Here is a 13,972-nt window from a genome sequence, read left to right on the forward strand (position 1 = left end):
GGCCTCTAAGTTTGATGTCAAGCAATTTCTTAAAGGTGTCCTTCATAGCAGGCCTCCTAGCAAGCTTATTCCACCTTCTTAGGACCTTAGTTTTGTACTTGAAAAATTGACCCAAGCTCCTTTTGAGCCTGCTTTCTTACAACATTGTACTTGGAAGATTTTTCTTCTTTTGGCTCTTATTTTAGCCAAGAGAGTGTCTGAACTTCAGGCTGTCATGGCTATTCCTCCCCTTTTACTTTTTCATAGAGACATTCTGTTTCCTCGTGTTAATCTTTCTTTTAAGCCTAAAGTGGTCAGTGAGTTGTCCCTTAATCAGTCTATTTATCTTCCTTCTTTTTTTTCCTTCTACACAGTCTTCTAATGAGAGGGTTCTTCACACCTTGGATTTGCATAGACAGCTCAGATATTATTTGGATAAAACTAAAGTTATTTGGAAGTCTGGACAGATTTTTGCTTTTTCATCTCAGAACTTTGGGCTTTGTTTCTAAGCAAGCCATGTCCTCCTAGATTTTTAAGGCCATTTCCTTCTGTTATTCTTTTCATGGCAAATGTCTCGCCTCAAATGTAAAGGAACACTCAACTAGGCCAGTTGCCTCTTCTGGTGCCCTTTTCAAGGGTCTGGATACCAAATATATCTTTGAGGCTGCTATTTGGTCCTTTGTTCATACTTTCTCTAAACATTACAAGTTGTTTATTTCCTGGGCCAGGGTTTATGAAGGCTTCCTCTTTACCCTCTTCCTCCACCCAGGATTCCTCTTGAGCTCTTGTGCTGTCCCTAATCTAAAAAATACTGCAACGGTGATATTGAAGGACACAGTACGGTTGTATAACATGTTATGAAAACAGTAGATGCCCTTCTCTTCACTCTTGCAGTGTTCACTCCATCCATCCTGACTCTTGCCGTGTATTCTGTTTCCCTCCTGGCCAAGGGTCCCTTCTGTTTCCTTCTTTATTTTTCCTTCCGGATGCACATGTTCCTCTTTGTCCTTGGAGATTCTGTTCCTCCTGGAGCTTTTTGTGTTTGTGTCTCTACATCACTTTTATGCCCTATGTCTTATTTAAGGAGCATATGGTGTGATGCATGGCAGCTATAAAATCTGAAGGCTTTGGCATACTGGCCAGACATTGGGCTATCCTTAGCAGAAGATCCCTTAGGTGAAGAATACTGCAACAGTGAAGAGGATGTCTACTGTTATGGCTAAGATGTTACATAGCTGTACTTTTTTTGAATAATATGCTGAAACAAAGGATCATTTCCTCACAAGCCAAAGATGAGTTAAGGACTGAGATACCAGGCTGTCGTTATTTTTTATTTACTGGAGAAAATGTACAGATACTGTACACACACTCTGCTGTCCAGCGGTTTCTTGGTGAGGTTCTTTTGCTGAACCATCATCAGAGTTCTTAGAATTTTGCCTTAAAACATTATTTACACGTGATATTTCAAATAATGGACATTAAAGAATTCCTGTTTGTCTTATGGAAAAAATTAACCTTAATAAAGCAGTGCTTTTGAGCTCACCTGATGCAGACAGTATAGGTATTTTCTATGAGTGGAACATGCAGTGGAATATTGGCTGCAAAGTGATAATATGTACGTGGGCGTATTTAATCATTTTCTAGCACACATCTTCAGAAGTTTTGGGGAAGAATGGTTTTATTTTCTCAATAAATGCTACTTGCAGATGTGACGAATAGACATTGGGATTTTATTTGCCCCCATATATGCAGATCTCTTCTTGAGTTAAACAGAATCAGATGTTGTCTGTGATGATAGCCACAAATTTTTTTTCTGTCTATAACTGAAACGTGACCACAGATTCATGGATGAATGTTGTTTATTGTGGAAAAGCAATATTGAAGAACTCTATAAATTTTTCAGCTACTCAAACCATAACTGGTTTGGTGTAAAACTTGCAGCTAAATACAGTTTGTTTACCACTGATGTTTAAAATGTCTCCATGGCAGAACTAAGTGATGGCTCTGCCCCAGTGTCACTTTACTGAAAGCTTTTATCTAGAAAGTCACTCTTGGCTGCCAGTTGTTGCTACCAGCGATTTATGGTTTACCACATTCCTTACTCACGCATCTTAAGAGATCTGTGTAATTTGCGGTAACCCTGAGGATTCACAGAAGCATACAACAAATTTTTATGAGAGATTTGTATCCAGGGGCTTTATAACCTGAGTGGTTAGGAAGGTAAAACAAGGTAGCATAGGGCTATAATAGAAATAGTCTACTGACACACAAACAAGGATAATGACAAGAAGCAACAAATGTTTGAAGTTTGTAGCAACATATAGCAATAACATTTTCAAGATATGGCAGGTAACAGAAAAAGTCTGGGCAGTGACAATATCAGATTTTTTACAGCAGCAGTTCCTAAAAAATGGCAATTCAGTTCTACAATGCATAAAAATTGGGGACAACATTTAGCAGGGTATGAATGTCCAAATGTGTTTAAATGGAAATCCAACAGTTTGTTTTCTTAGTAAAAATGTTCCTTTGTCTCCTCACATTTGCAAAGCTGAAACTGGTTCTTCATTTTACAGACATAAACTTTTTGAGACTCTGGAACTCGTCACCTGTAGCAGTGAATGGGTTGTGTATTTTGTTACATGCATTTGTGGTGCATTCTGTGTAGAACAAACATCTAAGCAATTCAAACTAAGAATTGTTATATTTAAGTGATTTATGCTCTTTAAAAGAAAGTTATATATGTGCATAGGTACATATTTGTGCATATATGTGTCAATGTCAGTGCATATATAAACCTTTGTTTAAGCATGTATATGTCTTTGTGTGTGTACATCTTTGCATTTGCACATATTGTTGAGGTGGTGGTGTTAATGTTCTTTTCAGTGTTGTGTGGAAGGGTGGTGACAGTACTTCAAAATGGCAAACTGGTGTAGTGATTCTCATTTTCAAAAATGGAGACAGGACGACGTGGTCCAGTTGTAGAAATGAATTACACTCCACTAAATGCATTCCTAGGTATTAGAAAGGAGAGTGTGTCAGATAGCTTAGACTTAGAGCAGTGCAAATTCCATCCTGCCCACGAACAATAAATCAGCTCTTTGTCCTTCCACAAATATTATATGAGTCTTGGGAGTTTGCAAATGCTGCCTGCAGGTGTTACGTGGGAGAGTATATGGCTCTGTATCACTGAGTACTGGGCTCTGTGTCTGCTGCTACATGCAATTCAGTTCCAGTATTTGAGAAGAGGAACTCTATGTGCATTCTTGCAAAGTGGGTATAGGACTCCACCAGTGGTAAGTCTTCCCCCTTTTTTTTGCGATTTTCATTGACAGATATCAAGGCACAACCAAAGTTTAGATGGTATCCATTTGGAATATGAGGCATACATCCCTGTTGTCTGTAGACAGTGTTGGAATATGAGACATACATCCCTGTTGTCTGTAGACAGTGTTGACCTCTTGTCCTCAACTGAGTGTGACCTCTACTCACTGAAGTGGTTTACTGTCAAGTGTGAATTGTCTGGGAGGAGAATCAGTACCTCCAAATCTGAGGTCTTGATTTGTTGTCACAACATAATGGATAGTTTTGTCTATGTGAAAGGAGAGCAGGTACTAACTGAAGGTAGACAGAATTGGGAAGTGGACCAGTGGATAGATGCAGTGATGACGGAAGTACTGTAGACACTGTACTGAAGTCTGGTCCTCACATGATGCTGTCAGTTTCCCAGTGAGTCTGTAACCTCATTTTCTCATAGAATCACAAGCACTGGGTAATGAGCAAATAGGATTATTATGCATCATTTTAGATCCAGCTGACAGAAGTGAGGTTCCTTTGCAAGTTTGTTGCCCTTTGTCTCACAGAGATCAAGGAATTCATCACCCATAGTGGTGAATGGGTAGTTTATTTAGTCACACCTGTTTATGATGTTTTCAGTGTAGAATAAAAATATTGTCAGGTCTAATATAGTTTCTTTGCATTTAAGTAAGCTATGCAGTTCTACGAGAAAAAGGTGCTTTGTTCAAACTTTACATAAAAATAGTCTGTGATCCTTGAGGGTGGTGTCTTGAAACAGGGCCGCTCCTGTTTAGATTGTGAGGACCTATGTGAGATGGTATGGACACTTAGTGAAAACACCACCTTGTTGTGTCCATGGGGATATACCAGGTGGATTCCACGAAGAGGTGTTTCTACAGTAGACCAAAATTTTCTGGAGAGATTATATTTATAACCTGGCCTATGAACACCTGGGGATTCCACAGGATAAGTGGGATGCTGGTACTTGTATAAATAAGTCTGGTAATTATCTGGTTACCACTTTGACTTTTAGCTCAAGAATTTTAGAAAATTGACAAATGGATGCACATACACATGCACATTCTTTGTATCACATTTGTTGTACATGCAGTACTTAAGTGACATGCTACACTTATTGTAGCTAAAGATAAGGACTAGTACTTACGCAGTGGAAGCAGATGGCAGATTTAGTTTGCAGAAATTGCCAAATTGTTTGTAAATATCATTGAGGTTGATGTGTGCAACAGTTAATGGTTTTCATGCAAGACTTCTATGGGAAAGTGAAGTGCCTACACATATAGTTATATGTGCCATTTGTTTTATAGTTTGTCTGAGACCACAATATGTTGTTGCTACTAATCTGTGTGTGGCATACCTGGCAGATGATTGTTGGTATTAATGTGAACTTTGGATGGCTTCTGGCAAAGGGAACAATGGTGCTTAATTGCCTTGTTATTGTGTTGAAATGTCACCTGTTTTGTGTTATTTTGTTATTGATTTGCAAGGTCTGTAAACTGCCAAGATTATATTTACATGGGTAGTCTCTCTGTCTCTCTTGCTTATTTTCTTTAAATTATTTCACTGCTATCAAGAAAATATTGACCTCTATATTTATGCTACAGCTGTACTTCTCTATACTCACCTAAATAATATTCTGAGTACCACAATGTTTCACTCACTCCCTGCTAAAACACACACACACGCACACACTCTGTTTAAAGAGGTTTAAGTTACATGCCTGATAAACATGTGCCTTTTCATTATTTTTTGTTGTTGTTAGATACTACCAAAGCTGACCAGGAGTTTCATTAAAGAAGGATACATGGAAAAGACTGGTCCAAGGGTAAGTTCCATATTTTGTTTTACTGTTACAGGTATTTCCAGATACTGCATTCACAGTCATTTAAGACACTGTGTAGAATTCTCAAAAATTGTCATCACTCTTACTAATTCCCCGGTATGGGTTGGTCAGTTACTAAGACAATGAGAAAATATGATCACTCTTACTAATTGCCTGGTATGGGTTGGTCAGTTACTAAGACAATGAGAAAATATGATTCAGAGACAGGTATGGCTGCCATCTTTCAAAGTACCTGTACCAGAATGAAGAATGGCTGTGACTCACAGGTTTGGAACAACACTCTCCAGGGTGTGACATCACTATAAGAAAACCCAGCTACATAGTAAGGACATTAGACATGGAACTGCTATTATTGGCAAGTTTGATTTTACCAAACTGCTTTGTCACATAGATAATTTTGTTAAAGGAATAGTATCACATTTCCTTGACATGGTAAATAAAATTAGTTATGAAGTCATTACTTTTTAATTTGCTTATATGTTTATGTCTGTGCTGTAATGTTATCTTTATTTGAATAATAAACCTGAAGGTCAAACAGTAATAATTTCTTTCTAAGCATGGGTTTTTCATTGTTGCATCAGGAATTATTTTTTCTTTTTTTTTTGCGGTAATGTATAAATAAATCTTTCTGTTGATGCCATTGTCATGTCATGTAAATCGTTGAGCGATTTGAGGTGATAAGGTGTGTCACAGTATGCAGGATGAGGAGTGATTAAGCACCACAATTATCGAAACTCAACTGTGTCTGACTCCATTTTCCTTTCCTGTAAAAATTTTACATTTGGGGTATATTAGGCTTGTTAACGCGCCCACTGTCAGTCTGACAACAAAATAAATAAATAATTGAATAAATGCATTCCTTGAATGAGAATAAGGAATGTGTTACACATCTGGTACGGCTGTCTCTGCCCGTCCATAGTTTACAGCTGCAGCGGCTAGGCTTTTCAGCCATATTGCACTACGGCAATGTGCCACTGCAGCCGTTTGGATTCGGCAATGTAGCTAGCAGGGAAATGTCCTGCAAGCTACACGCCGGAACCCACTGCTGCTACAGAGTGGGTATGCTTATTGTTTATTCAACTTTATTTAAAAGTGTGACAGTGAAATTCTAAAAAAGTGCAAAGTCTGACTCTTGCTACTAGCTGACTTAAACAGCACTTGCATATATGGCTGACATTGAATCTGTGACCCAGCTGCGGCATGGACCAAAGATAAAAAGACTGTTGCCCATTATTTCACTCTAAAAATGACCACGTCTGAATGAAGACAGCAGCAAACCTTATAAACCATAAACCATTAAAACAACAGTTGGAGACGTTCTCCACAAAGAAAAAGCAATGTGCATATTCTTTTGTGATGATGTTAAGAGTAGCAAGCCTCGTATACAAAAAAACATATTTATACATTTTAGTTTGATTTCTACATATGAATTTAAATCTGCACATTTTGTACTGCATAATTTTATGTAGTTACATTTATTATCTCATTTTTTTCTACTATTGTCTTATATTTCACTCTCAGCATACTATGCCTATGTATACTGCACTTTCTTGTATTACAATACTCTGTGCATACTGCTGCCACTGTATTTGACTTATGCTATGTATAGTTTGTTTTCTTGTTTCAAAATGTCTGTGCTTGTTGAAATGTTTCGGGCACTCGAATGGTTCCTTTTTTCCGGTCAGATGGGTTAGTTTTAGATATATATAATAGCATGTTTTCAAGTGTGAGGTACAGGCACATTCTGGAGTGGACATTTGTAAAGGAGCATTGCCATAACAATCTGAGAGATGACTCGGTCATTTTAATGGGACATCTGTGAAGTTAAAGGTATTTTACAGGGCCAGTACTCCAGTTGAGTTGAAGAATAGGCTGTCCAACATGGTTAGCAGGAAACCATTCAGATTTAAAAATACCATCTTTAAACTCAACATATTATAAAAGAGCTGAAGACATACTATGTACATGAAAAGTACTGCACTTGACAATCATTAAAAATAACAGGAAGACAGACCTGGTGACATCTCCAACATGTCCACTTGGCATTGCTACAATTCCTGGCCTGCACTCCAGCAACATTCCAGATTCCTCAAAGGGCTGTCAGCAGTATGGTTTTAAGATGTCCTTGTTTCTCAGCCATAATAGGCTTCAGGAGTTACATCTGTAACTAATTATCTCTGCAAACTGCTTCTCAACAAATGGAGTACATGTTGTCACTATTGACAGCTTCCTGCACATATCTTGCAAGATAAACTGCTTCAGCAATAGTTGAAGCAGTTTTTATTATTAACAGAACATTTATTTATTAACAAGCCTAAGCTTTTTAGCTACCTTTTTAAAGAAGACCAGAGGTTCCCCTGTAGTCAGTGACCTAATCAAATAATAATTCATTTAGATGTTCCTTAGACTCCCCTTTAATATTTAAACTGATGCATGAGTGCTTTCTGTAGATATAATTAACTAATGTTCATTTCAGCAAATTCTCATAGACTGTCATCACAATTCATCATCATTCTTCATGACTCAAATCACTCTATTCATTTTCTTTTTGTTTTACCTGGAGGTGGAGGAGGAGCCTGGGGAAGAAGTAATATATTTTCTCATCATCACCGCACTGTTCTGAGTCCAAAAAGACTGCTGCTGCTGCATTGGTCTGATGCTCACACATTCTCCACACAGAAAAACAAATGGCTTAGGGACAGGGTTGCCAGTGCCTGCCTTCCTTGCTGTATCTAAACTAAAGCCTCTGCCCTCTAGATTAATTAAACACAAAAAACAGTTGCTGAACTTGCTGTCAGTGTCAGCTACTCTTCCTGTCATCCTCCAGCCCCTCTCTGTCTAAAGTAAACTAGAAGAGCTGCCTGCTGCAGTGCGACATGTAACTCGAGTGCAACATGTTGCTGTCTTGGCGACCATAGTATAAACAAACAGTCAGACCCTCAAGCCCTCAGCCAAATTCCGACAGGCTGGCAGGCTGCTCATGAAGCTGACATCATCGCGCATGCCTCTGCATCAAAAAATTACTATGAATCACAAACAGGTGGGAGTAAGAAGTTTTATATCATTTTTCATTAGCATCTTACCTAATGTGTTTGCCAGGTCTACTAGCTACTCTCCAACCTGCTGGACTAGTTCCATATTTGTTGCTGCTGGTCAAGGATCTTGGGTTGTCCTGGGGGGCTCAGCTCATCTGTGTGGTGGATTGTTTTGGTTATGACCCACCCACTCCATTTCCCTGTCCTCCACACAGGTTGATTAAGTCCGAGGATAACTCCCCTCTTTTGGACCACACCTCTCTTTAGGAAGCATATCAAAGAGCAGCATCCTACTTGGGATGAGCACTCCAATCCCTTTCCTGCCACTCTCTCAGTCGGCCGAGCCACTAGTCAAACCCTCTAGGTTGGCTGAGCCTTAAACAGGGCTTTATCCATGGATTATGCACCCAGGAAAATGTATCTGCTTTCAAAAGTAAATTGAAGGAAAAGCTTCTCAAACAAAATGCACCCAAATGTTTTAGAGGCAGTGGGTATAAAATCTTTGGTAGATGTGCTGATCCAGAAGTATGATGACTACTTTTCAGAGCATTGGTAGAAGGAACACGCTTATGAAAAACTGCTTGACTTGTAAATTGTATTTCAAAAATGTTGTAAACATTCTCTTGTAAATAATTAATGAGCTTGTCTTTAAAGTGTTATCATTTTGCATTTTTTTCTTATTCACATTATATTGTAAACATTGTGATATAAATTTAGACTTTGTTGTATGTATGCATCTGCACCCCTTTGTATGTGTGTATACACATTGCTGTTTACACTGTAAATTCTGTTTTTCTGTGAGCCTGGGTTGTGGTAGAAAAGGGTCAGTTGACCAGTCCGCCTCCTTAAAAATAAGTAAATAATGAGTGGATTTTCTTTGAGTACTCTGGTTTAATGCCACACATAAAGATAATGCATTAATCAGACAGACAACTCTAAAAATATCTGCAGATATTTCTTAAGTATTTGCTTGTCTTTGGTAATGGAAGTAAGGTATAGCGATCTGCTTCCATTTCTTACTCACCTAGTAAACTATGTGGATGGTGTCATCTGTTTGTGGGGGTCACATTAGGAGTTGGATACAACTCAACATTAGATGGATGGAATACTGTTTTTGTTATACAAGTCTTATTGACTGACTTTCCATTTAGTGTAACTGAAAAAGAAATGTAGATGGTTGGCTCACCAGCATGTAAAATAAAACTCTTTGACTGATGGTCCACAGAGACTGTTGCTACCAAGGTTCTCCTGCGAAAAATACAAATTTGATCAGAAGCTTCAGTGCCCTTAGTTTAATGCATTTTACAGTATACTTTCTTGAAGCAAGTATCTCTTCATGCCAAACTACACATTTGTCAAAGTTATGATAAAAGAGAGTTCACTTCATGAAATGACCCAAATTGTCAGAAATCATACTGAAATATGTCAGAGAAGCAGTTTCATGAAACTACCACAGGCAAGCTGTACTCTTAGAAGGTAAGCAAAGTGCCCTCAAGCAGTAAGGTAGTAAAGGGAGTGTGGACCAAAGGTACAGGAAAGAAAGGTATGATGATGGTCAGGTAAGATATGTGCAGACAAGGGGAGAAAGGATCAAAAGAAAAGGTCCAGATGCTTTGAACCAAGACTACGCAGAGGACAGAGGAAGGAACAGAGTGAGGTAAGGTGTGTTGGTAGAAAATGAGATAGATAAGACAGGTGTGAGATAAGTGTCTAATACTACCAGTCAAGGACTCTCGTGCAGTACTAGTAGAAAGTAGGAGGAAGGAAGATTAGCATTTGAGTTGTTCATAGATGGAAGAACTTTTCCACCCTTCGAGCGCCAAGTTACTATGTTTTGTCTCAGTATTAACTGTAATGGGTTTACAGTACTGGTCAGTGTAAGTTTTCAAGTTCAAGGGTTTTGTTGAGGAAATTGTGTTGTGGAGTGTATGGCTTTAATAATTCAGTATACATGGAAGATGGGACACATTTATATACTTGCTGATTGCTAATGTTTTGTTTAGGAATTAAGCTATGCTTAAGCTCTGTATTCTGAATTCAGGCAGTGATGCATTTAATATGTCTGTGATGGCACCAGCTTGTGTTCAGTCATTGTCAGTGGCTCATCAGGTAGCACACTTACAAATGATGCTGGAAGATGAGGAGGCTGTGTTTTCTATTCCCACGCAAGTCACTTGGATTCATTTCTTGGTACTAAGATTACAGTGTAGCATAAGGCAGGTGCTGCATTCCTGAGTGTGCCATCCTTTGGATGAGACTTGAAATCTAGGTCCCATCTGCCTGAGTTAGATGGAGCTAATATAATTTCAGTGCGAGATGATTGTGCATTCTGTCTTTGTGGTTGGTTTAGAAATTTTACTAGTATGCTGCATTTGAATGATAGCACCGTGTACACTGATAATAAGCCTGGGATGTTACTGTATAAATAAACTCTGCTTTACATGGTGAACCCATATTCTGCTATGAACTAAGTAAATAGAAGGTCCCATGACTGCTTGCACTCTCTTTCATACAAACTACATAACTGAATCCCTAAATTTTGCATCTTGTTTCATTGTCTGTATGGCTCTGTGTTTTCTAAAGAATAACTCATAACAGTTTTAGTGCATAATTCCCATTGCTATTCTTGTCAGCTGTATGTTTGTAAGGCAAATTTTAGTCATATATTGCATTAATCCATTCCCCATTGTTCTTCCTACTTTTAATGAAATTTAAAATTAAGACCTTTACATACATAAGCAAAGTATAAGTAAGCCAGGGCTCCCTAATGGTATTTCAGGTCACATAAATGTGATTTGTCAAAATAGCAAACGCTGAATTTTTTTACATCTTTTTAAGGGGCTACACCCCTTGTCAGCCCCTTCTGAGTGCTGTGCCCTGTCACTGCCTTGATATATGCTACCTTTGTGGTCACTGATAAGAGAATGATATGAGTTAAAAGAATTTCAACTTTCACACTTCTGACAAGTCAAGATGATGTGACCCAAAGCTGTAAGCAAGTCTTATAAGTCATAAATACATAGAAACAATGTAGCTTGTTTCCTGTAAAAGTCATTTTATTTCTTATTTTTTAACAGCAAACAGAAGGTTTTAAAAAGCGCTGGTTCACAATGGATCACAGACGACTCATGTACTTTAAAGACCCACTGGTAAGTGCACACTTTAACATTCTTTCTAATTGCTGTAGTTGCCCGAGTAAAACAAGAAAACATAAACTCAGAATGGTGCATTATTTTCTGATTGGGTGGGAGGCTGGTATAATGGTTAAGGCGTTTACCTTACAGACACAAGGTGCACGGTTTGTTTCTTACATGGAGTAATTAGCAAGGCTTAAAATAACCCACAAGGACAGTTAGCCTAGTACTACTGTATGAACCTGTTTTGAATGAGTTCTTAGGCAGACATAATTGTAGCATAACTAGAATGTATTTAAACCAAAAACAGTATAAATTAGTTTAGATCCCCAACATTTTTTATCTATTAGTTGATTAAGTAAATCAACTGAACACAAGTATCCCTTTTTAGGGAGTGACAAGAATGCACTGTCTGGTTAAAAGACTTGCTGAGAGCCGTACAGGTGGAAGGAATCAAACCTTGTACCCTGAGCACAGGAAGCAGCTCATTAGCAAGTTAGAGATCCTTACTACCGGAAGGCTCACTTAGTGTAGAGAAGGTTGATTTGATTAGTTTTTTTGTTAGAGCTTGTCTTAGAATTAAATGTTTTTACATTCGATGGGAAATATTTCCTACAAATGTCAGGCTTAGCTATGGCGACTCCTACAGCCAATAGCCACACCAATTTGGTGATGGCGCAATGGGAGCGAACTTATATGATGAATAACAATGCTTTCAAAGGTGACATTTTATTTTTTCATAGTTTTGTAGATGACCTGTTCCTTTTTTTGGGGGGTAGTGAGGAAAGATTATGTGAATTTGTGGAAAATTTAAATAAAAGTACTGATTTTTTAGGTTTTACCATGAATAGATCTCGTACCCACATTGAGTTTTTAGATATAAAAATACAGTTGGATGGAACCACTGGTAATGTGTACACTAAATTGTATCAGAAGTTTGCTACCGTAATAGTTATGTTCACCGCACTAGTATGTACCCTCCCCATATTTTTAGGAACGTCATCAATAATCAAGCTATACGCATGTCAAAATTACATGCAAGAGATCAGGACTTTGAAAATAGTTTGATGACGCTGAGGGATAAGTTCCTAGTCAGGGGTTACCATGAAAGAGAGGTAAATGAGGCATACACTGAAGCCAGAACAAAAAGGAACACCACAGGGAAACCATATTTTTCTAGACCCAATATGGGTGGAGTGGAAATGACCCCCTAAGAGAATGAAGAGCAGAGAACAATTAGTGAAGTTTAGTATTACACACTCAGTTGATACTCATTTGATTAAGGATATAATATGTCGTAATTGGCATATATTGGGGACTGATGACAGGGTAAGTGCAATAGTAGGAGAGAAACCTTGTTTTATTTATAAAAATCGAAAAACATTGAAGCAGATGCTCTGCTTTACAGATGGATTAGAACATAGATCCATTATGAACAATGGGACTAGGAGATGTTAATACATGCTTGTTCTGTCAGTATATAGAAACTAACACCATGTTTGTCCATCCATCGAGTGGGAAATCCTTCACGTTTAAGGCCTCAGGTGACTGTGAGAGTAGGAATGTGATATATTTAGCCCACTGTGCCTGCTGCAGTGCGTTTTATGTTGGTAAGACCAACAGATGGTTAAGGGAGAGAATTTGTGACCACCTTTACTGTTTTAGGAGACAACAGTTACATAGTGCACTGGCTAAACATGTTACAACAAGGGGAGAATCACTATTTTTACTTTTCTATTATTGACACTGTCACTGAAACCATTAGGATGGGAGATTTAAATAATAGAACTGAACAAAGGGAGTTGAGATGGATTTTTATGTTAGCAGCCCATAAGCTGCCTGGGCTGAATGATTATGTATCTCTGAAACCCGTGTTGAAAGGTAGGAAGATTAGGAAGAAAGCTATTTAATTTTGTGATTTATAGATAGGGTTATAACAGCATTTTTATAGTTAGAGTATGTTTAGACAACATATAATATAATATAGTATACGTTCAATGTTTTTCTTTATACATACAGTATTTTTGAATATTATGAAGAAAGCGGTTTCATTAGTGATTTACAGATAGGGTAGTATTAGTATGTTAGATAGTAAACCAGGTTATTTATTTTTATTTTTATATATTTCTATATATATAGCATTTTATGTATGTTCTTTGTATGTTTCTTTTACATTATATTATATGCTGTTTTTTATATATTGCCTTGAATGAAATTTTGTACTTTTTGAGTGTGTTTGCATTTTGAATGTACTTGTTCTTTTAACTCATTTAATTAATTAATTGGTCATAGTCATGTGACACAGGATTCAAGGCTTTTAAAGTTTGGGATGAAGTTTTTTTGTAATCTTTGGTCTGAGGAAGCAACCAGGGCTGGTTGCGAAAGCGGTTACCTACAATAAAGAGCATTGGATTTATACTGGATTTTACAGTGGTTTTTTTTGCTTCTTCAGTGTGGTTTTAGCAGTATTAGGAGTTTACGTTTTTTCTGGACAAGTTAGAGATTCAGTTCTCTAATCTGACTGGCAGACTTGAAATTGTTGTTTCAGTTAGAGCAAAAGCTAGGTGTTGTGATGCCCTGTTCTGCTCCTCAGTCTGGTGCTCCTCTAAACTCTGCATCATCATCAACCTCCTCTTTCCCATTTTCAGCTTGGGGCCTGTTGTCATAGC

At 37.9% G+C, this 13,972-nt stretch overlaps 1 protein-coding gene across 1 annotated transcript in view; it reads left to right on the top strand.

Annotated features, from left to right (window-relative positions):
• Positions 1-13,972, top strand: part of LOC122794642 (arf-GAP with dual PH domain-containing protein 1-like) — a 1,143,274-nt gene that overhangs the window by 1,097,030 nt on the left and 32,272 nt on the right. Inside the window, exons 8-9 of the mRNA XM_044063238.1 lie at positions 5,054-5,116; positions 11,247-11,318. Coding sequence (XP_043919173.1) covers positions 5,054-5,116; positions 11,247-11,318 — 135 coding nt within the window. The remainder of the gene's footprint in view (positions 1-5,053; positions 5,117-11,246; positions 11,319-13,972) is intronic.

This window comes from Protopterus annectens, chromosome 1.part0 (genome assembly GCF_019279795.1).
Source record: "Protopterus annectens isolate FY-2018-M chromosome 1.part0, PAN1.0, whole genome shotgun sequence".
NCBI classification, from domain to species: Eukaryota; Metazoa; Chordata; order Ceratodontiformes; family Protopteridae; genus Protopterus; species Protopterus annectens.